The sequence below is a fragment of the Rhea pennata genome, chromosome 2, assembly GCF_028389875.1.
Source record: "Rhea pennata isolate bPtePen1 chromosome 2, bPtePen1.pri, whole genome shotgun sequence".
NCBI lineage: Eukaryota > Metazoa > Chordata > Aves > Rheiformes > Rheidae > Rhea > Rhea pennata.
The window spans coordinates 147,244,383-147,271,848 of record NC_084664.1 but is presented as its reverse complement, the minus strand read 5'-3'; the positions used below and the strand labels follow the sequence as shown (position 1 = coordinate 147,271,848).

The 27,466-nt window shown below is 34.3% G+C and overlaps 1 protein-coding gene across 3 annotated transcripts in view; it reads left to right on the top strand.

Annotated features, from left to right (window-relative positions):
- CSMD3 (CUB and Sushi multiple domains 3) overlaps window positions 1-25,286 on the top strand; it is a 683,676-nt gene extending 658,390 nt beyond the window's left edge. For all 3 annotated transcript variants that reach the window (XM_062568389.1, XM_062568388.1, XM_062568387.1), the window contains 8 exons: window positions 8,669-8,780; window positions 10,153-10,332; window positions 14,348-14,413; window positions 16,103-16,261; window positions 19,511-19,623; window positions 21,312-21,399; window positions 23,754-23,889; window positions 25,127-25,286. In XM_062568389.1, the coding sequence (XP_062424373.1) occupies window positions 8,669-8,780; window positions 10,153-10,332; window positions 14,348-14,413; window positions 16,103-16,261; window positions 19,511-19,623; window positions 21,312-21,399; window positions 23,754-23,889; window positions 25,127-25,286 (1,014 nt within the window). The remainder of the gene's footprint in view (window positions 1-8,668; window positions 8,781-10,152; window positions 10,333-14,347; window positions 14,414-16,102; window positions 16,262-19,510; window positions 19,624-21,311; window positions 21,400-23,753; window positions 23,890-25,126) is intronic.
- The last annotated feature ends 2,180 nt before the right edge of the window (window positions 25,287-27,466 follow it).

The following is a 27,466-nucleotide window of genomic DNA, read 5'->3' as shown; positions in this document are numbered from 1 at the left end:
CACTCACAGTAAAAAACAAACAAACAAACAAACAAAAAAAAAAACAAAAAAAACCCCTTACTCTTATGTTTAAGTGGCATTTCCTGTGCTTCCATTTGTGCCTATTGCCTCTTGTCCTTACACTGGGCACCACTGAGAAGTCTTGACTCCCTCTTCTTTACTCCTTCCCTATCAGATATTTATACAGGTTGACAGAATAGCCCCCGAGCCTTCTCTCCTCTGGGCTGAACAGTCCCAGCCCTCTCAGCCTTTCTTCATATGAGAGATGCTCCAGTACCGCTTTGGTCATGTGTTCATGTGTTACATATTTTAGTTCATACAATTTGCTGTTTTGACATAGCAGTGCTAAAAAAGGAGGTTCAGCATAAAAAAACCTTTTTCATAATCTAATGAGAAACCTTTAGTTTTATGGCATTGAAATCAAAATGTGAAACTGAAAAAGCTACTGAATTTCTAATTACACAAGACAGTCACTTCAGTGGGACTTTTTTCTCAGTGTGACTTTTACTGAGCAAATGATGTGCAGATGTGAGAACTTGCTAAGAAATAAGTCTGGTACAGACAAACCAGATTCTTCTTTCATGCCTACTGCTTTACATCAGGAATAGTTCCATTAAATTAGTAAATTTGTATCCGTGTAAATCAAGTGTGAAGGAGAACAGAATTAGGTTGATCATTCTTATGATTGCTGTGTGATGTGTGTTTGGTTCCATAACAGCTAAGAAAGAGTCAAAAAACTATTTTGATCCTGCTATGTCTGTGTTTATTGTTAGGGCTAGAAGCTCCAGTCATGTGAAGATGAAGAGGCAGAAGAGTGAGCTCGTACCTGCCTAGTAGCAGGATTTAAATAAAGAGTGCAGGTTGCCAAAAATGCAAGAAAAGTCTGATTTGAAATTTTGAGCAAAGATACAGCACAGACATTGTTTATAGCGTGGTTATGGTGAAACACTCTGAAAAGGATCATGGCAAAGATGATTTTTTTTTTTTTTTTTTTTTTTTTTGGTGTCCTTTATCTCCTGCTTAGTGAGAGTTTTATCAATATTTGGGATTTTGGATTCTGCTAGGTCAGAGTCATAGAGAAGTGATAACATATTTGACTCAGTTTTCTTCAGGGAATATAGTGCAGGGCTTTTCAATACCAAGACAGAATATTCAGGGACAATCCTTGGGCTAGCTTCCTCTGGGTATAATACAATATTACGCTAGAGAGCAACTCCTTGTTCAACTGTGTAAGGAATGAATCACTGCAATGACTGTCTCCTGCAATTTTATTGTCAGAATTTCTCTAGCATATTAATGAGTGCTTCTTACACTGAAGAAGCAATGTGACCTCTTTCATTTGAGAGGTAGTTGTGGTTGTGAATGAAAGCATCACTCACACGAAGCATGGGACTGCTAAAATAACAGGCAAAATAACAATAACAGGCAAAATAACAATAACAGTCAGCTGATAAGTAATTTCTAAAACAAGTGTAGCTGCTGGCAGAATTTACACCCTTGATCCCACAGTTATAAGGCTGGTGCCTTGCAGATTAATGGGGCAAATCTGCCAATTTAATTCAACAACAGTTCTTTTGTAAACTGTATAAGCTGTATGTCCTTTGCCTATCCTCAAGCTCTCGTGTAATGAGTTGGTTCTGTATAGAAACTAAATGTTTGCATGACAGTTTCTGTCACTGTAAATATAATTGCTTAGTTTATATAGGACAGGGTAGGAATATCATTCTCACAGATGAAGCTGAGTTTAGCTCCTTATTGGGTATAAAAAAAATAGTTAAAATGATCCATTCTAAACAAGTTACCATCTATAGTTTCTGGAAATAAATATTGTATAACTATGTATAATAACAATATGACTCATTTAAACAGCAAACTTATAGCTGAATTCATATTATGTTATAGTTGACTTCCTGTATGAATGGGATAATAATATGATGATTTTTCTTTCATCCATAGCAGAAAGTCAAAGAATAATTTGAATTTATACCAAAATACAAAAGATAGTAGGCTTTTGGTTCTTTGGCTGATAGATTCCTTAAATTCTATATCTTTTTTTAAAAAACAGATGAACAGAGCCTAAGCAGAATTAATCAAAATGGCTTGGAGTTTACAAATGATACAGAGTTGTTACTATTGAATATATGAGGTGCTTTCTGATTCTAAACTAGATTTTTTTTTTTCTCCTCATGTGGGAATTTGCTTAAAAAAAAATAACAGCAGTGAAGTGACTAAATACTCTATTGCTAAGTTTTTAATTTATATCTCTATATCACAAAATAAGGATCTAGAGTGACAGTAGAATTCAGCCTTCCTATGTGGAGTCCTGTTTTTTTTGTGCTTTTTTTTTTTTTTTTTTTTTGATAACTGATTATTTTTTCTTCTCCTGGCTATGTTGCTGACTATATCTACCCTTCACAATACAAATGCCGAGTTGCAAATTTCCACAGCACTGTTTTTGTTTTACCTCCTCATTATCTATTTTCCTGTCTTATTGATTGACTTGAAAGTTCAGGTGTGTTTGACATGTTTCCAGACCTGACCAAGAGAAGGGAGTATTAAAACTTGGCCTCCTGTATCCTGTGCTAACAAAAAGTGCACATGTCACCTCACCTCAGTTTAGCAGTGCTTCACCTGTTAAACACTCTTGTATTTTTGGTGGACATTTGCACACACAAATGTTTTATTACAATTTTAATACTGCTTGGATACCAGACCTAGTGTGTGACATCACTTGGTATGACTGCTCTGCTTCTAGGATGTTTACTCTTCGTCTGATTATTTTTGATTTGACAGATCTATCTTAGCAGTGTGGTGTGAAGATCTATTACAGAGTCAAACTATCTTTAGGACTCAGTGACTATCCATTTCATCAATAATCTGGAAAATAAATTTGTTCTTGGAAAGGAATATATCTTCAAATATATTGCTAGTAATATAGGAAATTGTTCTAAATATTTCTAAACTGTTACTTCAGCTCAGTAGTGTCTTCTATTATTATCGCTTATGCTTAAGTGTTATAAACAGTCATATATGTCAGACACTTTTAGCATTAGTGTTTTTGCAATTTTTTTTTTTAGAAAATCAGCAATGTTCCCTTACATTAAATCTGGAAGAGCGCCAAGGAATAATATGAGTTTATAAAGGAAAAAGTCCACATTACAACAGCATTAGTCTTGTATTAGCTCCTGGGTTCTATCGTATGAAATGCCATATGAAATGTTATCTGAAGATACACAGCAACCCTGTAAAAGTTCTTCTGTGAATGTGATGCCTATAAAAGCCATAGTGTTTACAGAATTGTGGGATAAAATTAACAGAAGTGTTGTGATACAGATGTATAGCTGTCTTCACTAGCATAGTTGGCATCATTAACTTCTTTGATGAAAATATAACTTTACCCCTACCAGACACTACATAATATCCAAAAAGGATGAGAGTTATGTTGTATCTTTTATCATGCAAATATATGTACACCAGAAAGAATAACTGCACAAAGAACGCAACTCTTTCATGTACTGTCCTAGGTAACCAGGATAGGCACTTAGCTATAACTAAAACTCATTGCTCATTCGGTTATCAAAGCAGTGTCAAAAATCCTCTTCTGAGCTCTTATACTTAATTCTTAATTACCAAAGCTATCCAGTCTTCTAGAAACTCTCTCTCTGGCTGTAGAAGTTAGGGCTAGGCTTCAATATTCTCAAATGCTTTTGCCCATGTGTTATGTGCAAAAAGGGAACACACCTCATAAAGCCAAGAACTTGTAGTGTTGTTGAAGTCTTAACAGTCTAATCCAAGAATCCTGATTAGTTCAAATGTAATTATTATGGAAAAGGGAGAGGAAGAAAATAAATAAATTAATACCTACGTGGAGAAAAATATCTCAATAATTTTTCAATTAAAATTCTTATAGACAAACTTCCTGGTGTCTAACCGCATTTCTAACCTTTTTTCTGGTTCCTTCCACTTCTCTGGATCTTGAGGGCACTGACATCAGTCTAGTGTTGGTGGTGCATGTTACAGCATCAGTAGTTGGAGTTTTTCACTGGGAGGCACGTGATTTTGACTTTTTGTTCCTATTTTTTTTTCCTCATTCTCCTTGATTTACCTGGAGCTATTTTCACATTTTCTAATATGCTTCTACACCTTGCTCTTCTGTTACTGGTCTGCAGCTCAACCTTGCATCAAAATTTACTGTATATGGTGCATTCCATGTAGGTTAGTTACTTTTTTTTTTTTTTTTTTTTTTTTTTGTGTTACATCTAAACCTGATTTTGTCCAGCTCCACATCTGCCCCAAGTCAGTTGAAGAAATACAGTTTAGAGCCACAGGTTCTCCAGTCTTGAGTGTGTGCCCCATCTCTCTTCACCTCGTGCTTGTGTCCTCCTCACAGTATCCACTGTCCTCTTTTCTCAAGGGTTTTGCTATATCATACCAGACCTGTATTTCTTTATACTACATCATGATTTTAGTCACAATATTTTGTTCTACATGAAATAGGAACTTGTTATTACTATGTATATAACATTGTGGTTGTAAAATTAGCCAGAGCCACCTCTTCAGAAGAAATTTGATGTTACAGCTAAACCAACCAAAACCAAAGCTTCAGGCAGGGCCGGACAAGTTCACACAAAGGAATCCTGACAAGCATCAGCCCTGGGGTCTTGCAAAAGCACTGTCCTGTAACTAGTAATGGCAATATTGTGTTTCTGGGCTACAGGATTACAGATACAGCAAAAAATTCAGGAATTGTATTTTCATCCACTTAAAATATGTTGCTAAAATTTCGTGAAGAGAAAGAATTGACATTCCCGTAGCCTCTCATTCTTTTGATGTGAATTGCTGGGGTTGGTGAAGCTCATTGCAGTGTCCTGGTGCTCTTTGATAAATTGAAGACCAAGAAAATTGAAATGTAAGAAGAAATATAAATCAAATAATAAGTATAAATATATGGTATTATTATGCATTCTCTCTCTCTGTGTGTGTATGTGTAAAATACATATCTATATGTATGAGAGAGAGAGAGGATTATGCTATTCTTAGTAAATGGTTACAGGTTGTTATTTTTGCCTTTCTTCTCTAACTGTTATTTCTTCTGTATTGAGGAATAGCAAATATCTGGTCTCTGGTTCTTAACAAAAGGAAAAATTGAATTTTTGAATATCCACACCACAACTGATACTATGAAAAAAGCTACTACCAAACAGGAATATCAAACTGTGCATAAGGAAATCTTTTTTCAGAATTGAACGCAAATAACTGTGACATGGAGTAGTTCTTCCTAAAGTCTCAAGCCATGGTGAATAAAGACATTTCAGGTGTTTTCCCAAACCTTCACACCAAGTCTTTTATGCAAGCTGAATAACAAAAAGTTTGAACGATACAGAACATCTTCTCAAGATTGAGAAATTGTTTATTTTTTTAATATGCAAGACTGTATTATAGTGCCACCTGGTGTTTCTGGCATAACAGTATTGCAAAGTGGACTTTCCTTGAGGTAATTACACTGGGAAACTATATTACTTATATTACTATATTACTGCTCCTCTTTTTCATGAGCAGGCAGCCTCCTTCTTTTCTATATTTATCTTTAACATAATCCTGAATATCATGGGAGTATTTCTAAAATCATCTTCAATACTTGGACAGCTATTTTATTTTTTCTGTTGCTTTTGGGACTACATATAAAGGTTATGTTTCCCTAACATGGATGGTGTTGACATTCACTTTTACAGATGTTTTCCTTGTGTGTTTGAAATGAGAAGAGGATCTAATGAAAGTGATTTCATTGTTAGTTGCTCTTTTGGATAGAAAAAAAAAAAAAAAAAAAAAAAAAAAGATGGCTTTATTTTTTAATACCAACACTTTTTTTTATAGAAAGTGGGAAGGCTATCAACACAAATTTTCCACATACAAAATGGCACAAGTTGCTAAAATATCCGATTGATGTACTTGTGATACCGAACTTAAAAACTGATTTAATGTATATGCACTAAAGCTATCAGGTTGGCAGATTGCGTAAACCTTGATGAATGACAGGGCTGCAGTGAAGATGAGCAGACAGTGGAAAAAATTCTGTGTGTTCCTTATTCCTGCTCTTCAGGTGAGCAGTTTTTCCTTGATGTGTCTGCTCCTGAAAAACTAATCCAAAGTCATGAGGAGGCAGTTAGGGAAGATTAAAAAAAAAAAAAAAAGAAAAAAAGAAAAAAGTCACGGGAAAAAGCAGAAGAATGTGGCTCTTCTCTTTTTAGCTGTTGTCCATTGAATCTGGTAGGCCTAAAACTTTAGGGCTGTGATTTTTCAGCTTTTTCAACTCTCAAAGTATGAACTTCCTGATCATATCATCCTTGATAAGAAGAATTACTATATACTGAATTTTACTGAATACACTGAACACATTTTAGGTATGTGTTTGTGATCCACTGACCTTTTATTCTTCCAAAAAGATTCTATCCAATGAATTTTTTTTGAATAATATGCTCATAAGAACGTCCTAAATAATTAACCCCAGAAGTAGCAAAAATTAAGATTGCTGTTATCTGATAATTTAAATATTGACCATATTTAGATAGCATTGAGCTAATATATGAAAGATAATCATATCCTGAGAACTGTTAAACTCTTAAAAGAAGAATTATTTTAAAAATAAGCACATAACTACTGAGTCACAGTTCCTCACTTATTGTTAAAAGCCACAGAATAGCTTTTCCTTGAGTTGTTATTGGCAGAGTTTGAGTCTATTACAGTTTAGAGTTAAATATCTGAGTATGAGTACTCAAATAACTTTCTTTCTAATTTTTATTGATTTTTTTGATGAGGTCCAGCTACTCCACACTACAAAAATATTAAGCTACTTTTTTTCTAAATACTTTATATTCAGGAAGGTAAGTCCTTTTTGAATGAATAGTATATTAAATTTTAAAGCATGTTAAATATATTAAGCAATTATGGTTAACAGTCATGCTGAGACGGGGCGTTTTAACAAGAGCAAGTGTACAAGGGTGATGGGGCCAAAGACAATGTCAAAGTATGGTGTGCCTGGACAGCTAAAGATTAAATAAGCAGGTGTTCTTCGTGTAGTTTTGAATGGAGATTGATTTACTATGGAGAGATTACTGAACCTTCATAAGACTAGTAGTGGTTGTAAAGCAATATATTGGTGGTTACTGTTTCAAAAAAAAAAAAAAGAAAGAAAAAGAAAAAAAAAAGAAAAAAAACTTTTCCAGAAAAAAAGAGGACTTCTATTTCAATTTGATGCAACTTTTATAACTGTTAGTGTTTTCCCACTATATGCTTCATCTTGAGAGTAGTTTAGTGTACTTTCTTCAAAATCTTTTTAAAAGTAATTACGTAGTCCAATGAGCACTGTGAAGAGGAAAAAGAAAGAGATGAATTTTAAATCACATACAGTGTTGATGAGCTACTGTCTGCAGTTCATGGGTTATTATTAAATTCCATTCTGATCAGAGGCTTGAGTTGAAATGGAGTAGTACTATAAAGGTTCAAATGACTGCTTGTAGCAGTGAAACACTCTTTCCCGGGATTAAGATATTGTGAAAAAGCCTGCATTTTACCTTCAGGCATCATTTTGAATCAAGCCTTCTACATTTAATCAAAAATTCAAAACCAATACAGAATCATAAAGATGCTGCTACATACAGTTCAGGTTCTTTAGCTTCTCTTTTCAACATTGATTGATAAATAAATACATTAATACAGCTCACTACAGAGTGGTGGATGAGATCTGTGCACCTTGATACTTGAGTTAACCACTCACAGCATGTAACAAACTACTCCCTGAATGATACACTTGTAATCTAATTTCCCTGAATTTGATGGAAACTGAGAATTATTTGCACTTTCATCAATTTCACAGTGACTGGACATGCTGAACAAGTTATTCCATGTTACAGTTCTACAGAAACAGTTACTGACTGAAGAATTCCATTCTCTTTTTTTATGACACATACTCATTATAAGAATAATAATTACAAACAAATCACAATGAATTCCTATTGTAAATTTTAGTGTACTTGTGTTCTGTTTAGTATGTGTGTTTTCTGAATAGTCTTTTTTTTATTTCATGTCATGTAAAAAAATGAAAATATTATAGCAGCATTATAGTTTCTGAAGCATGAAATAGCATTGTTGACCGTTTTGTGTGTTCTAATGAAAGGTTTCTCATTATAATTTGTTGGTTTGTGTAAACATTCCACAAAAGTGGCTGCAGTCCAGCAAAGGTCCAGCAGGATCTATTACCCACTGAGGTTATGCAGCTTCCCTAGGTTGCTTCCAGGCTGCCTGACCGCCTCCTTGGTGGTTTCCCTGCTGGACTGACCAGTCCTGAGCTAGCGCCCCATGGCAGTCTTGGCTCCAGACCCGCAGCACCTTGACTGCTCCAGGCCCAAAGCAGCACATTGGAGAGATCACAGGAGACAAGTATTTGATTCTCTTCCACAGAGGCTTTCTGTGGGGGAAGAGTAATTTAAATGTGTCTGAAGCAAAATTGTATTTCGTATTGAACAGGCTCTATGAAACTAATTTACTTTCAACAGAATGGGCCTCCCAATTTATCCAGACTGCATTATGTGTAGAAGCTTGCTGTTGAATTTGAAAAAATTAAAACTGATATTTTCTCATGCTGATATTAATGTGCTGTCTATTTCAACAGGTAGGAAATGTTGTTCAGTTTCAGTGTAAAAAAGGACACCTTCTTCATGGATCAACAACGAGAACTTGTCTTCCTGATCTTACATGGAGTGGAATTCAGCCAGAATGTATACGTAAGTAATTGATAGCATGAGTAAGTATTTCTGCTAATCCTAGAATTATTAATCAGTTTATAATGAGGCTATTTAAGTTAACTTTATAACAACAGGAATATAACAAAGTTAATATACATTACTAGCTTACAGCAGCTGGAAATATGAAATGATATATAATGATTAAAAGAATTCTGCTTTTGTTTTTTTCCTACAGTAGCCTGTAGAACTGAAAAGAATTGAAATCATGAGACTATCATGGGTATTCATTAATACTAAATCTCGTTCCTGCTGAAGGGAACTGAATCCCAGCTGAAGAGACTTCTTCAGCTGGTTAAAGAGATGCTGAAAATGGTAACAGTTTCCAGCAGGGAAGATTCTTCTGGTTAAGAAGGTGCAAAGAGTCAGGAAGATGTGTTGAGAACAGGACATGTAGGAAAGCCCTGTTCGACCATAATGTGTACTGGAATATAAAATTATTATTAGTTGTAGAAGAGAGTTTGAACTAGTTTGTCAGAACATTTTAAAGAAAAGAGAAAACAAGTGGATATGAACTGGAGAGAACCTTCTTACTGGGGCACAGCAGACAGCTTTACAGTGCTTAGATATTTTACACTTCAGTAAATAGTGCTAATTTACCAAAGATATCAGTTAACCATTCTAGTTCTTCAGCTAGCCAGGAGCTATTCTGCCTAGGGAAATAGTCTCAGCTTACAAGAGAAACATTATAGTATCACTTCAGTGTATGATGAGTAAATCCAGAGAAGAAAACAGCCTTAGTGATTCAGTTGGTGCTAGTGTTTCCCTTAAGCAAATATCAAATCAGTAGTCCAGTACTGAAAGGTCATCTCTGTTCCTGGTGGTATACTGTTTTTGAGATAACACAAGACTCTGAGATGTTGGTGGTTGTTAAAGATATGAGACGGTTTTCTTGAAATTAGGATTGCTAATTAATTTCTACATCTGATATTTTAAGCTGGCCTCACCTAATAAATAAATTTCTTCTTGGCTTTCATAGTATTTCCCTAAGTGACCTTATTTACTTACTCTGAAAGTGATACTTATTTATTGTTATGCAATACTACATAGATGTTATAATTTATAAAATGTCGTGATATTTGCCTTCACATATGCAGACACGATTTTGATCAAGCAAGAATGCATTTAAACTGATTCTTGATCTCTTGCAGAGGAAAGGTCTGTTTTCAAGGGCATGTAACAACAGTTCATAGAATATATATAATGCATTTTAATATGAATTAAGAAAGAACATGTATATGTTATTTTTACTGATGTTTCTAACTTAATTATACTTGTCAAAATGTGTATACGTTATTCCTTCAGAAATATTTTCACCATTTTGACTAAAGAATAATTCATGTTTTCCTTTTAGCTCACAGCTGTAAACAACCAGAAACACCAACTCATGCTAATGTTGCAGGAATGGATCTACCCTCACTTGGCTATACATTGATTTATACTTGTCAGCCAGGCTTCTTTCTGGCAGGAGGATCAGAGCACAGAGCTTGTAGATCTGACGGCACTTGGACTGGAAAAGTTCCAGTTTGTGAAGGCAAGCTCTTCTGTTTCCCTCTTCTTCACTCCATCTCTCATATATCCCATTTCAATGACTTTGTTTACTTGCAGTCTAATAACAATGAGGCAGAATGGTGAGGACGACTAAGAGGGTGAACATCTACGGGGATAACTGTAATCTTTTGTCTATTGTGTTTAATGAGACACATGCTTTCATGTACTTGTCTGTCTTTTGCTCAGAGATGTCGGTTTTGGATTTAATTCTGCAAGTCAAATGCATGAGTGACACTCGCTTTTAGATGCGTGACTGGGCCAAGTGTGAGCTACATTCTGATAAACTCAGTGGAGCAAGAACCCAGATGTTTTTGCACGTAGTTATACTTAGACCGGGATAACTTTATTTACAGAGATTGTGTCAGCTGCAAGATGGTTCTGGCAGTTGCAATATTACATAAAGATACCTAAATTCCAAGCTGATGTCTAAATTGCTCCATGAAATTAATCCATAGGATTTATTATTATTTTACATTCATATGTAAGAAACAGTTATTTGCAAATAAAATTAATGTGTTTCCTTTGATGCTGATGTTCCAATATGCAATTAATACTTGGTTTTAATCTTTACTACATACTTTGTCATAGCGTCTCATGAAAAACCTCATGTCAAAACCATGATGAAAATAGTGTTTTTCCTGTGCGAGATAAGAAACATCTTCAAGTCTGGCAACTATTTGGAATGCTACTTTCCTGAATAATTAAAGCACCTTTTACATTATTAATACCTGATGTTTCAGGTGGTGTTATCCCCAACATCTCTTATTGAAAGGCTGCATAGCCTACTGTTGCTATTTAGAAGGGAAACAGGAAGTGAATATTTGTATTACAGTGTCAGAAGGCAAGCTGCCAGGAAGCTCATGACTTGTTCTGTGCTCAGGAAGTGTTTGGGTAGGACAAAATGGATTCATTATAGTTTGATCCAAGAATATTTTGCTGATGATATTAAAACAAATAGTACTAGCAAGTCCGTTCACAGACAGAGTTATTCTATCTAATGGTGAGAAATGGTTAACTATAACTATATTGTCATAGAATCATAGAATCAATAAGGTTGGAAGGGACCTCTGGAGATCATCTAGTCCAACCTCCCTGCTCAAGCAGGGTCACCTAGAGGATGTTAGACAGGGTTTGTATCCAGGCAGACCTTGAAGATCTCCAGAGAAGGAGACTCCACAACTTCTCTGGGCAACCTGTTCCAGTGCTTTATATTGTCAGTTCCAGTGCTTTATATTGTTATATAACAGTTTCTCAAGGTCCTACAAAAATGTTGCAGAAGTGCAGAAATATTAGTTTACTCGTAAGCTCATTTGGGAAATGAACCAGCTAGCTCTGATTCCACAGTTCACTCAAGAGATGCTGCTCAGTATGGACAAGACCGCTTGCAGTTTGCCTCCTTTTGCCTTTTCACACTCCTCCAACAGTATCCCAGCAGGCTTTTCACCTTTTAAATACTCTTACATACTTTTATTCCCCACTTTTAAGACTTTTTTTTCAGTTTCATTTCATAAAGGCAGAACTCTGAGCTGCAGAATTACTTTGAACATTTTGAATTGAAAACAAGACCATGTATAATAACTGTACCTTAGGACCAGAGGTGTCCAATAAAAGACATAGAGAAGACCCGGGACCAAATGCAATATACCATCTGTACAATCTCCTCTAAAAATAAATTCAACTCTCATCAGTTTAGGTATGGCTGCTTCCTGAAGAGAAGGGATGTAGCAGTATAGAGGTGGCTTAAGAAGGTATTTCGTCACTTTTGCATGAAAATTCTTTTTGTCTCTGGTATTTACTGCCAAGTGGCTACTAGAGCTATAAATGCCATGATTCATTAACCCAAAACATTTCAGGGAAGGTATTAAGTGATATAGAAAGCTTTATAGTGAAAGGTGCCTGTTTTCAGTTTAGAAGATGTGTGTGAAAGCAGCAAACCCAAAGGTATGCCCCTTAGCAGTAAAACTACTTCTTCTCTATTGCTGCAAGATATTGAATTTAACAGCTGTTCCAACTTCTAAAAAGCAAGTAGAAAGCACTGACTTCTTTCTTTTTTATTGAGAAGTGTTTGATTTACTACTTTTACAAATGGTGGCATTTATAAACTAGATTAATAGAAAGGGAGGTGTTTAGGATCAGAGTCTTGCTTTTTGCTGTTCAATAGTGGAGAAAGATAAGAATGAACAGCATATGGTGAAGTATTAATTCTAATTGGGTAAAGTGAAGCATCTCTAGGTGATATTGAAAATATTTAAGTACACAGAGAGGTGGTAGGTGAAACATGTCTCTCCTGCAGACGGGAGAAAAGCACTTGGTCAGATTGTTCACTTGTGATGATGAACTTTAAAAAATACAAAGAGATGAAGAGGAATAAAAAACTTGGAGTGGATTGTATACAGATCCTATAAAAGGATCTGTAGAGGGATTAAGGCGGAATTTTGTCTTTTAAATACAAAACAGCAATCTTGAAAGTCCTATGGAACAAGTGTTTGGGCCTAAAAATGTGAACTCTGTAGCTACCTTGTTTTAGTTTGGTTTTTGTATTTAAATTCTGTATTTAAAATTTAAATCATATTTCAATTGTATTTTGAATTTAAAATTTCACTTTTGAGCGTGACAAGAGATGTATCCGCCTTGACAAGGCTGATGTACTCGGCAATTGTTTATACTAATGCCCTTTGGGAACTGTGATCCAGTTGTTTCTAACTTGAGCTTGATATAGTCAAAAAGCATACGTTGTTAAAGAATGCCCTGCAGATCAGCTGTGTTCAGTGAAGTTCAATAGTTTTTTGCAAAATGCAGGGGAAATAGAGATGTTGCTGTGCCCATTTTATCTGATCAATTAATAGTAAGAGCAATGGGGAGGCCATGAGGCCCTTATGTTAAATTCCCTCCTTGCCAGTTTTAACATATATGCCAAGAGCATGCATTCTGTAAAAGGTTATTCTCAGTATTCTCAAAAAAGCATTTCCAGTGCTTCCTGCTGAAGTTTCCTATTATACAGACAAATAATCCACTCAGGGAGAAGGTTGTTGCTTTTATTGTCTATTTATTTTTTTAGAGTACCAACCAGGGAGAGGGAAGGTCTGGGTTCCAAACCAAGATCCAAAATACAAAATATTGAAATAACCATTAGAGCAAGGAATGTAGACTAGTATCACATGAGTGTCCTACGTTAGGAGATTATTTGTCTTCTTTATAGCCCCGTGAATCCGAATTAGTTTCTGCAACATAAAATAGATTCAGCCGGAGGAAGTGGTAGTGCCCCATTGCATTTAATGCATCATCTTCAGAGGGGGAAAGTTCTTGCACTAGGCACGGAAGAACTGCAAATGAAGTTCTTCAAAACTCCAGAACAAAAGATCTCCTACTTCTACTGATCAAATTAGCTGAGCAATTGGAGATGCTTTGGAGAACCTCATTTATTTCTTCTGCTGCTGTCATACTTTAAAAGAAATAGAGACCTTCTCTATTGTTAATGCATCTTTGGGTTTTCAGTCCTGAAACAAGGAAATACTTCATTTAGTACTGTTGAAGATAATCCTGTCCTAGAAAGGAACATGATTTAAGACACCCTTATTATGTATCTTCTCACTGTTTGGTGCTACATAGCTATCCAGTCAAAACACTGCCCATGTTGCTTTTTTATGTGAATCTCAGTTTAGGTCATATAGCACGTTAGAAGACATCTAACGTACTAGATGCCTGGTCCAAAACTGTAGATTCTGAAATGAGAGCTACACTGTTTGGTTATTGCAAACAACTTAGTAGCATCCAGGTGACTTGAAAGCAAATGTGTTGTGGAAGAAATCAGTGGGCATGTGCTCCTGCAATACCAAGGCTCTTCCTCCTTCATTCAAATTTTCGTCAAATTTTGCAATTTGAAGCAGCATCTTATAACCTATGTAATGAATGAATTCCATTATGGAAGTGATTTTTACTTGGTTTTAGGTGGTAATTTGCTCATGATTTGTCATTTGGTCATTCATTCTTTCCATCAGCTGGTTCCAAAATACTGGTGAAGGATCCCAGACCAGCTTTGGGAACACCAAGTCCCAAACTAAGTGGTAAGTACTTTGATAAATATATAGTTTTAAATGTTATTTCTGTAGAAAAGACAAACAGAGTCTGTTTAGTTCAACTACACAGAATGGCTCAGAATGAATAAGGGTATCAAATTAGCAATTGTATTAACAGCACAAGGAAAGCATTAGTTATTCCCCAATATTTAAGCCCTTCCAGACTTTATATAATTTGTATCTGTGTACATTTTCCAACTATTACTCTGTGAATAGTTTTATTGATTTCACTGAAGTCACTTTGTTTTCGGTAAAACCTTACGCAGTGTACTCATGCAGAAACTATATTAGTCTGTCAGAAATAGAAGCTGTCTGAAAAAGTGAATCTTTTGTGTGACCACTTTTAGAGCAGAGATAGCACTTATCAACAGTGATTATACTGTGGAGTCCAAGAACTTAAGTTTTTGCTCAGTTGATGGCTGGATATGTATAGCTATGTTAGCTGGAGTGAAAAATAATCCATGAAAGTTAACCCTTATAATACTGAACACTCTGCATTACCAAACATTGTACCAGAAAAAAACATTGTTATTGTCCTGAATAGATCTTGGAGAAGCCTTTCTCTGTTCTCTGAAGATACTTTCTGAAGAGACAAGTCTCCTTAACTAAAATAGCCTTTGACTATAACCCTATTAAATGCTTACTAATATGAAAAAAAGATTTCAAGAGTAATACCTTTTGTGTACTTTTTTTAACATGTTGTTTTCTCCTTCAAAATAGCTTGTTAATAATATATTGGACATTGATCTCAAAGTTTTTGTGTTTGGGGGAAATATATGGGAGTAATATTATCAATTTTTCCATTCAGAAACTTTTTGCAAAATCCCAGTTGATTGCAAATAAAGTACATAAAGCTCACATAAAGTACGTAAAGATTCAGCTTTTCTGAAGCTTAGTGAAGGAAAAGCAGAAGAGCACAAATAAACAGCATAAAACTGTTTCCACCAGGCTGTTCCCTTGCTTCCAGTTTGCAGGCTCAAACTTGGTGCTTTCTCTTACACATTTATTTGTCAAAAAATTCTTGTATGCATGCACAAATAAAATGTATGAGGGATATTTTTCCCTCTTTAGGGAAGACACCTTGTCTCTGTGGCCCATAGAATAAACAGTAAAAGATGACTATCAGGTGTTCCAGTGTGTCCAAATCTTGAATTTTAGATGTCCTGAGAGGGAAAGTTCTTAAATAATGTTTACATTAAAGATTATATGGGCAGATGTTAAAGTAGATACATATAAGCCAGTAGTATCATTTAGGTATATTTACAAAGATTTTAATATCTAAATAGATGTTAATTTCTGCTAAACCTAATCCTAGCTGTACATCTCTGTCTGTACTGGCCCAGAATAGATTTCACAAGGAGAAGAATCTGATCTTTTGGTTACAGCCATTAAATTAGACCTTACAAAGTTAGTTTTATTTTAGCACGTGTCTGTATTTGAAGAAAGAAACACGTGAAGGCATAGCAGTGACTGAGATCTTCAGTACTAACGTATTTCTTTCATAAATGTTCATGTAAGCTTTTTGTGCTTTATACGTGAAGATAATGCCCAATAAAGCTAACAAGTAGAGAGAGGAGAATAGAGGAACTGCTCCAATTTATCATACAGTTTGCTGGATGTTTGACTTCATAACTACTAAATATTGTATATATTGAAATGTGTTTGATGTCTGCATAGTTCCTGATGACGTATTTGCCCAAAATTATATATGGAAAGGATCTTACAACTACAAAAGCAAGAAACAGCCTATGACTTTGACAGTCACCAGTTTCAATGCAACTTCGGGAAGAGTAAATGCAACACTTACTAACAGCAATATGGAATTGCTGCTTTCAGGTAGGGGAGAAGAAAAACTTATTTGAATTTAATTTTGCTGCTTTATATACATTTATTGCCTGTAATTTTATACTTCACACTTAAAATTTCAACAACTGCAACAACTGAGAAACTTTTTATTTATCAAAAAATGTTGATTCTAATTCAGTTCCTTTTTTAAGGGAATTGTGCACTTTTTCCTCCACTTTTTCTAGTTTTCCAGATTTTTATTATAGTTAGAGTTAATAGGGAATAAGGAGAGAGAAAATCATCCTAATTCTCATTCTTCTTTCTTAAAGCTTAAGCTTATAAATAAGCTTAAATTACTATTCTTTTTTCTTAATTCTTAAGTGATAAAATTTCCCTACAGCAGCATATTAATGGATAAAAAACAGTATGATGATATTGATACGTGTTGACCTAGCAAAGTGGAGATAAGTAAAGAACATGGAGAATAAGGAGAGAGAAAAGCTTTTGTCAGACTAGCTGATATAATTGAAAAAATCAGCAAGCTTTCATGGCTTCAGAAGAAGTCCTTGATTGTGATATTGGTTTATGTTATTCCCACTGTCCCTGCACCACAGAGCACTGTCACCATGGTTATGCTGGAACAGCAACGTTCACAGCTCTTTATGCTGTGGGAACTGCAGATCTGGCTCGACAGGCAAGCAAACAAAAATACTATAAAATTGTTTGAGTTTGTAATTTTGGTTTGTTTTTCAAACCCCATCAGTTTCTTGACTGAATTCACAGCACAGCCACGCAAGCAGTGGACCTGCCACACCACAGGAGTGGCAGGCTGTAGCGCAGGGGCGTGGATAAGCAGCACGGAAGAACCACCTTAAATCTGTATTGTCACTGAAGACTTGTTTTCATGTAACCTCACCATCTGCCTATGACAGCCTTCACAAGGGGCTGACAAAACCTAAAAATTGAAGTTAAGTGTAGGCTGGACACGGCTGTTCTTAGGCTTCTTCATCACATAAGGACCCCTTTCTTTCAGGTACTTTAACACGACTGTTTTTTTATGGAGGTGTTAGCACGGAGATAAGTGACAGGCCATTAGCCTACTAGTAAAAGAGACGGGGAAAGTTGAGTGCATTTATTTTTGAGGGGGTTGGTCACTGTGAAGCATGTAATTGTCTCTGCTGAGTTTATAATTTTTAATATCTAGTAAAGCAATGACTTTTTTTTCATCAGGATTGTGTTTTTGAAGGTATTTTTTAGGTCTCCTCTGGGAATCATACTTGAGGGGTCATATACAGACTGGCTGTTTCCTAAAAATATTTTCTGACTGGCAACTGTATTTTCTTTTACGTCTCTGTCAATTTGTTCTATCATGTGTTGTCTGTTTGGCTTGAGCCATGTATCTTCCATGAGGGTGTTAGCAAATGTAGTATTTCACAGAATAGGATGATCAAATGTAAAAGCTGTACTTTTTCACCCAAGCTTCCTGCAAATAAAATTGTTCCCCAGCTGGATGCAAATGAGGTTACTGCAAATGCCCATTTGTACTCTACATACAGGCATTGCATATACTTCAGCTTCCTTCTAATGTAGTTAATGCTATTTTCTTTGCCCGTTTCATAGATAGGAAATTAGTTCCTATATATTGAAAGAGTATCTTAGGGTCAAGAATCTGAATGGACTGAAAAGATATTTTGATGTCAAAGTTGAATTTTCCTGTATGTGACTTGTGTGTTTCTGAGTTGAAAAGTAGTTCTCTTCGCCTTGCAATACTCACTGTTTTGCATTCCATCTTGTTGGTGGATACTTTGCATCATTCAAATTTCTTTTTTTTTCCCCACTTCTGCTTTCTTTGACACCTCTGCTTGGAGTGATTGTAGTAGACACCTCTGTCATGCAGGTTAGAAGTGGGGTAGCTTGAGTGAAAATAGGAATTATAGGCGTTAAGAGGAAAGGAAGGTACAGCTGTACAAAAATGCCTATGAGGATTTATTTTGATTTGGCTCAGACTAGACACTGTCTTGTCCATTAGGAAACTAGTGCCCAGCTCTGAAGAAGCACATCACCCTTTCATGGAGAATTGCCTGTGAATCCATCACTGTAAATTAGTAGAGAACGGTGGAGTCTTGCTCTGTGGGATAATTTTTCTCTATATTCTTTCTTGAGCATTCATACATAATGTTCATGCTCAAGTATACACACCAGAGCTGCAGCATCATGTAATGTTTCCTAGTGTATGTTTATACAATACATTCATGGCAGATGTGAATGATTTTTTGCCAAGTTCCAGTGATAATCAGAGGCTCGCTGTCCAAATTCTGAAGTGACAGAGCTATATGATAAAGGTAATGCAGCCCTTAAAACAAGAGACTAAATTGTACCTTTATCAAGGCATATGAATTTGAACTCAGTGCAGTGTTAATACAAAAGTAAGGCTGCTTGTTAGCCCACAGATGGTTATATATATCCATACTCCTCATACCGTATAGGATAATTGCCTATCTTGAGTATGGAGAGAGGGCTTCTCTTCTCTGAATTTCGGCACATAAATGAGAAACCTGAACTAGGAACCTCACTGTCCCGCCTCCTACTACAGCTTTTGAAAAGAGCAAGGCAGTTTGCATCAAAGTCTGAACTGGACTTTTGAGATGCTTATATCTTTTCATAGCCTGTAATGAGAGCCTAGAGTGACTAAACTCCTAACACAGAGGTCAAAGTTAAATGACTTTTCTTAGGAGGAATTATCCGGGACTGCAAACTGTTTCCATTTTAAAAGTGTTATCTTTTTCAGATTAGCTACCAGCAAGACAGATGTGACAACTCTTTAATTCCAATTTTTCTCCTGTGGTATTCTGTATAACACAATAACGACACTCACCATTTTCTTCTGAACGTGTACAAAAAACTCTGCCTTCTTGCTGGAAAACTCTACTGTATCCCAGATCCATATTTTTCATCTCAAAGCAGATCATGTCAATGTTTCTTATTTGTATCAAGAGTTTCTACCATGACTATTGAGTAGGCAGTTGTGTGAATAGTTTCCGTTCTGTCTGCTCTATGGGCTAAATTAAACAGTTTCATTTCACATTGAAATTCTATGATAATGGAATTCTATGATAATAGAAATAATTCCACAAAATATTTTAGCTTCAATAAAAGAATATATCTTACTAAAATAAAATGTTGAAAATACTACCTACTCTTCTTTTCCCTATTTAAGGCAAGAAATTAAACGCTTATTCTTAAAAATGAAATGACTTGTCTACCTAACACAAATATAAACTTTAAAACTATTTTCTACAGGAGTGTATAAAAGCCAAGAAGCTCGGCTAATGCTCCACATCTATCTCGTTAAAGCACCCTCTCACACTTCTGCAAGCAAGTTGAAAGAGGAAAAATGGGCAATGGATGGTTTTGTGAGTATATTCGTACTACAAAAGAGAGAGAAGGCAAAGGAGATTTTTTTATTATTATTTGAAATCATGCTGGTGTTCTGCATCCATAATGTTCAGACATACCAAGTGAAATGCTGTTCACAATGATGATCTGTTAAAAGAAATGAAAATGTTACTGAAAGATGTAGGGGACCAGTTTGAGGAAAAATATGGGAATTGCCATGCTTTGTGGGCATTATTATAGCACATGGCAGCAAAGAAGCATTTATTGCTTCTCTTTGAATGTCATTGGAAGATATTGAGACATTTTCTTACCATTATCATATAATATCATAGTAATTTTCGTCATTAGCTTAACAGTCATGTTTTAAGTTTTGGTGATATTCTTTAAAATACTATGAAAAAGCTAAACTGTTACATAGATGGAGAAACCTAAATATATCACTCCAGTTACTGTTAAGCCCCTTGGAGGTTCTGGGATGAGATTTTTCTGTAGAGATGAAGAGGGTGCATGAGTAGGAGGAGAGCTGAAGGAGGGGCTTGGATATTTTTAAATTATGAAGAAATCCCTTCAAAGAACAAGCAGAGGAGAAACCAGCAGTGCCAAGAAAAAGCTAAGTGTTGGAGATCTGAGACACTTTATTTGCCAGAGAAGAAAGTATACTTATCAGAAAAGAAGGGGCCTAAATTAATTTGGGTGAAGATGGTGATGAACACTCATCCATCCATCCATCCATTAAAGCCTCTCAGTTTTTCATCAGCTGTTCATAAATTTGTCTGTACACATACCTGTCTCCTTTATGCTGTATGTACTAGTAAAGCTATACCATGCCACCAATAGAGGTGTACATGAAAGAAGGTTTCTTAAAATCTGAAGGGTATTTATAAATTCTATTTTGTATTTTTTAAAAAACTTTTGGCACTACTACTTACCCCAAAGTAGAAAATATCACCTGAAAAATGTGCGCTTTCTTCAGTGAAAACATAGCCTCAGGTGACTACTGAGAACATGCTGGTGCTGTAAGAGAGGGAACCTCAAGGGAAGTGAAGGCAACTGCCTTGGAACCACTAAATTTTTGCCAAAAGACTATCCTAGAAGGAAAGCATCAGTAAATTTGAGTAAAACGTCTTAGTTCTGAACATGCTTAATCTAGTAAGGGAGATACTCATAGAATCACAACCCTTTTCCTATTCCCCCAGGTCTTCTAGGTTTATACTAGCATATCTTATTCTTGTACCAAAGCCTCATTCGATGTTTTTCTTGTGTACTGCGGTATAATTAATTACTCTAATGAGCACTGAGTATGAACAAAATAACTATCTGTAAGTTGAATGGAGGGACTTTCTTATTTAAAGTGATTATTAACACCTCAGTGCTTGCCTCTGTAGGATTATCTTCCACGTAACTTAAATAACTCAAATATGTAAGATCCTTAGCAATGCTGACTTCTTGATTTGCTAGACTGTTTCAGTTTTGTTGGCTTAAAAAATAATTTGCTTCAAGGTAGTGTAAGGTACTGTGTCTGGCCATAGTGTAGCATTTCTAAGTTTTACCTTTAGCAGCTGTCTTTGCTTTTGTACTTTATACATTTCCTAACAGAAGGAGTACTATTTATTATTTTTTTTTTTTTAATGAGGAATAATTGTGAGCAACTAGATACTAGTAACCAACTTTTCCCTGTTCAATTCTAAGTGCTTTTTGTTTACAGGTTTCTGCTGAACCTGATGGAGCTACATATGTTTTTCAAGGATTCATCCAGGGTAAAGATTACGGGCAATTTGGACTTCAGAGATTAGGTATTCAACAAATTATAATATTTTTCCAATTCAGTCCCATATTCTGTTTCATTATATCTTACAGAATAAGAGCCTCTGAAGAGCTTATATCAGTATTCTGTAAAGTGTCAGTACTGATAATATTGAAATCACATTTAAAGTACTGCTTACAAATAGTTTGTCCTATATGAAGTCACAATTGCCTTGTGATGTATTGCTTATTATAGCTATATATTTGCAGTGTCTTGAGCAATATTTTTATAAGAATGTATGTAATTCATTTAATTCTACATCTTAATCATTATTTAAAAAGCATGTGTTTTAGAATACGTACCGTGCTAAATAGACCTTAGTTCTAGTAGTGAAACAACATTAAACCTACTTGATAGAAGAGTAATACTGTTGCATATTTTCAATTCCTTATGATAATCCTAAAACAAACAAATTTTATTGAATTGATAAGTATTTATTTTCTGAAAATGGACTTGGATCTATAAATTCAGTTCTTATAGAACTAGTAAATTCAATAAGTTCAGTTCAGAGTTCTAAACTCACTATTTAATCTTTTTGGAGAAGATAGCATTGGTAGCACAGATGCTTCTGTTTTGTGCTTATTTAAGGAGAAAAAAATTTCATGCAGTTATTGTGTCCTTTGAGAATGTGGTATTTCTTCTTTACAAAGAATTTGAATTTAGTTAAGAACAATTTCTCAGATGTTAAAATACTATTGAGAAAGTGTTAGAAGAGGAAATACTTTTTGTTACCTATTCCTCCTTAAATAGAAAACTTATTTTCAGATAAAATTATTGTATCTAGAAGCAAATGTAGGTTCTTCCAGCCACAATGTTTCACTCTTAGCAGTCTTACTGTTTGAACAAAATCAAGAAATTCTTTTAATATTAATAATTCTTGGATATTCTGGAAGTATTTATTAATGAATATATGAGGTAAAAGCAAATTATTCCCTTTTTACAATCATAATACTTTGAGCTCTTAACTTGGTTTCCATGGTATTTGATATGCAGGTGTTTTTAGAACAGTTTTTAGGAATATATTCATCAGAAAACATTTCCTTTAATATTTAAAAAGTAATTTCCCTATATGAACTTATTTCAAATATTAAAATATTTTAAAGTCATGTAATATAAAATGCAAGAGTGCCTTGGCAAAATGTTTTGGTAGATTCTTATGGAAACTTTATTTCTTCATTCAGTTTTCAGAGGGATTTTTTTCTTTATTCACTAGGGAGAATCTTTTCTGTAATGTATTCAAAACTTTTTTATAATGAGTTACATCCTTAGTGAATCATTCTGGTCCTACAGGAATAGGTTTAACATCTGTACAAGATAAATTAAAGAAGTCAGTAATATAGTTAACAGGTCAATCATTGAACAGATTAACATATTTACCACGTTATTATTTCATCTGAAGAAACAAGAAAATTGTTTTCTGAAACAATATATTTTGATTAATGTTCCTAGTCAATTTTCCTTCCAACTTTTAATTAAAATTCCCATATTTTAATATGTTGGTTATCTGGGTTATTTTTATAATTTTCTTTATATTTCTTTATACAAGTGAGAAAGCCAGAAAACTAACTCACCTACATAATTCTTATGAGGACTATTTCAAGGTTTAAAAATGAACTGTGAAGTTGAATTGGTATTCTCTTCTTCATATAAAAGGTGTATATTTTGACGATGTAGATAATGTAATAGCAGGAGATTGATTTAATTAGGCACTGCTGTTGATACACGAAGCATAAGAGGTAGAAAAATATTAAAAGAAGGAAGACTAGATACTGACAGAAAAACAATGTGATAAATTTTCAGTTTGCCTTTTCAGGTGATTTACACTTTCCTTTAAATCATTTTTTAAATGAATGGAGTATTCTTTTTTCTTTCCTATATATGTATATACACATACATACATACACACACACATATACGTATATATAATACACACACACACAGAGTTATTCTAAATTTGACTTTTTGTAACTCAGTACATTAATATGTTATTTATCTGCATAATTAAGATACTGAAAAAGTCCTTCAAAAGATATTTAAAGCTTCATAGCATAACATCAAAAATTTGAAACATACAGGAAGACAGTTACGTCCCAGAGTGCATGTATTGTTCTCCTGACATTCAGCATCCCGTCATTTTGGAATACCATATTGTGATAAATATGTTTAGTTTTCTGGTGGACTCAGCATACAGCTGTGTGAATGCATTTTAATGATCTAATCATGAGGTGTTATTTGATCTGAAAGCTCTTTAACTTCTACTGAATTCTGAAGTTCATGGAGTAATATGTGTCAGAGGTAACAGACCCAGATATTATATTGCTTATTTTTTCTTATTCTTTTTAGGTCTTAACATGTCTGAGGGTTCAAATTCTTCTAATCAACCACATGGTACAAATAGTAGTTCAGTGGCCATTGCTATCCTTGTGCCTTTCTTTGCCCTTATATTTGCAGGTTTTGGCTTTTATCTTTATAAACAAAGGTAAGCATAAATTACCTATATAGAATCTCTGTATTAATTTGTGTTTTTATTGCCCTCAAACTTTGTCGGAGTGAAATAAGATTTGTTAAAAATACACAAAATGTTTACAAAATGGTTATATAAACATTTCCTCCTATCTGCATTTAGGTATGGCTGATTGAGAGATCAGATTATTGTACCATTCTGTACTCTTAATCCTACATATTTAAAATGTTATAAATTTCTCTCTTTGAGACCAACATAGATAAGAAAAATTATTGGCATGCAGAGAATAATATAATGCGTAGATCTTGTGTTTACTTATGGTAGATTGTATTTTGTTTTGACACAAACAGAATTGTCAGTCATATCTTGAGTAATTTATTTTAATGCCGCTCTGTTTATTCACTTGCAAGTATATGCAAGTATTATGTCAGTGAGGAGTTTCATTATGGAACTGTTTCACCATCTAAAGTTACTAGTTCATATGTAATTATATGCACATGTATATGCTTACATACAGCCATCATGGTCTTCTCAGTGTCATTCTGTTTCTGAGTTCAACAACAGTTTGTTCATGTTATTGAGATCAATATTAATTCTTTGGCTTTACTTTCAACTAATCTTTTTCTATAGTTATAAAGCATTAGGAGACTGAAGAAAATTTAATCACTGCAAAGACAGTGATTCGTTGCCTACTAGTAGTCGAAGTAGTCATTTAATGTTGGTAGCCTAACTATAACACTTGTGACACATTCTGCAGGGTAACATTAATTTAAAGATGTGCCATAATTTTTTAACCATACTATTTGATTTTGAACTGGTTCAGAGTGTGAAAGAATGCAGATGCTCAAACAGTATTATTTTATACATTTTCTATAAATTGTATGATATAAATTTATATAGATAATTTACAATATAATATACGTTTTACATTGCAACATAGATGGAATGTTGTCAGGGGATTAAACTGACATTTTGAGTTACTTAGTAAAAAAAAAAAAAAAAAAAAAGAATATTTTTCAACTATAAATTAGTTCTCGATAAATGTGTTGCATCTTCAGAGAAAAAAGAAAATCTCTGTTATCTGTCTGTGGACTTAATTCTTGTATTTTTAACTAATCATTCGATGATTGCAGTAGAAATGATTGCAGTAGAAATGCTTCTTTCTCCTGGGGTGGTTAACTGAGTTTTCAGATGAACATCTTTTTAAATGAATCATAAATGCCTTACATGTTACTCTGTCTTTCTTTAATAGGACTGCACCTAAAACACAATATACAGGATGCTCTGTACATGAAAATAATAACGGACAAGCTGCTTTTGAAAACCCCATGTATGATACAAATGCAAAGTCTGTGGAAGGGAAAGCTGTACGATTTGACCCCAACTTGAACACTGTTTGCACAATGGTATAATGTGGTAATGATATATCTTCAAAGTCTGGAAATTGAAACACAACACAGTGCACGTATAGTTCACTGATTTAAAAAAAAAAAAAAAAAATTAAAGCACACTTTTCAGGATATACTGGGTCACCTTTTCCTGAGGATGATAGACAAGAGTGGGTTGGGTTCTTTTTTCTTTTGTTTTCATAATCTGGATCAGAATCGTCTTCATGTTTACCATGGAGAGTTTTACAAAAAATCTGCTGCACTCCATGAGTGCTTACTCACAGTTTATTTGCTTTTTTTAAAAAAGAAGATTATTCTAAAACATAAAATGTATTTGCATATATTGGAGGAGCATCCACTATCAGTACTTCTGTGCTTTATAAAAACTATAATAGAGGGTCTGGGTTAAAAAAAAATATATATAGGTAGAAAATAAGAGCTATACTTACAGGAGACAATAGGTCACTGAGTTCTCTTTAACAGTCACATACTACATCTTTCTCATAAGTTTGTACCACTTTTTCATTTATTCAGCCCGTTTAGCTTTATTTTTTCTTGAATCAGTTAATTTTTAACTCCAGAGTATGATATTTAAAAATCAACAAGTACAACTTACTCTTTTCACATTACAAAAAGAAAAAATAAAATGTTAAGTTTTTGGAGCTTGGTTAATGAATTTATTTCCCTGTTCCATATCTTGCTTCCTTTCTGTATTCCAAGTCAAACTCCTTTTTTGTATTCATCAACAACACCCAGAGGTGCATGGGTACAAATCAGTGCCTACGTTCCTCTTGTCAACCTTACAATTAGACAAATTTTGCAATCAAGATACTAGGATGAATTGTGCTTTGTCATGGGGCTTACTGATGAAGATCATTTAGAAGAGTGACCATTTTGCAGTTTTTTTTCAGTTGTCAAAACATAATGATATTCCCAATTAAAAGGTGCAGTTTACAGAAACATTAGGAATCAAATCAATCAATCAAAACTATGAGGGTCTGTATTTCAATCCATTCTAGTTAAATCTAGACTGTATCATGTCAATTTGCTCCTTTAGCATTTTGTTGAAATGTATGCACAGAGCATGGCAAAATCCCATTGAAGTTGATGGAAAGAATCTAACAGACTTTGGTTAGTGCCTACAAGACAAGAGGTGATTATAATTTGGAAATACTGTGTTTTCATGTTTATTTTAGCTCTGTATTTTATGGAGACAAATCCTTACAGTTAATAGTTTAAAATTAAATATATTACCACAGTGCAATGAAAATAAAATTATTAAAAAAAAAAAAAAAAAGAAAGAAAAGAAAAGCCATGATTTTATTAGGGGCAATCCATATTAGGGACAATTCAGATTCCACAGCCCTCAAATACAAGTTTTAGACATTCCAGAGCCATTTCTAAGGAAATGTAGCTTTTAGTTTTGCAGTTGTTTCATAACAGAGTTATTCAATGGCAACTCAGTAATTTATTTGATGTAGGTCATTGTCTTCCATTTATAGCATGACTCATAAATGCTGTGTGTTAACCAGTGTGAATTATCTGTTATTGTCCCTTTCAGACATTAATAATTCTGTGAAAATCTAAACTTTTTATTACCGTAATAGAGAGTGCCTACCAAAAATCATTGTTCCCAGGATTGCTGCTTGGATTTCTATAATGTTTGATGAATTTCTTATAAACCATTTTACAACACTTTGTTTTGAAAATTCATACAACTCTGTCAAACTGTATTCTACTAAAAGGATGCTGTTTTATATTTTATACCATTGGTTGTTATTTATTCTTGTTTATTCAAATGACTGCAATAACTATGATTCATTCATTAATGTTAAGGTTAATACATTTGAGATCGTTTAAAATGTTTCTTCTGCAACTGGCTACTCCTCTTATATTAATGCATACACTTTTGTAAAGAAGTATATTTTTATGAAAAAAGGATTTGTAAAAGTATGATGTAAATTTTCAGTGCAATGTAAACAAAATAAAAATGGACAATTGCTTTTTTAACCATGTTTCTTCTTTAGAAGATGAGCTTTAGACTCACTTCAGGTGTAAAGACTATAAAATAGCCAAAGTAATCACTCAAATCCCCTATTTTTGTCGGTCTTAAAACAATGTTTTGTTTTATCAGTCTTTCTGTGTGTTTTAGCTAAAGTGGTAAGATTTAGATTACTTTCACAAACAAGCAATGAACCCAAAGT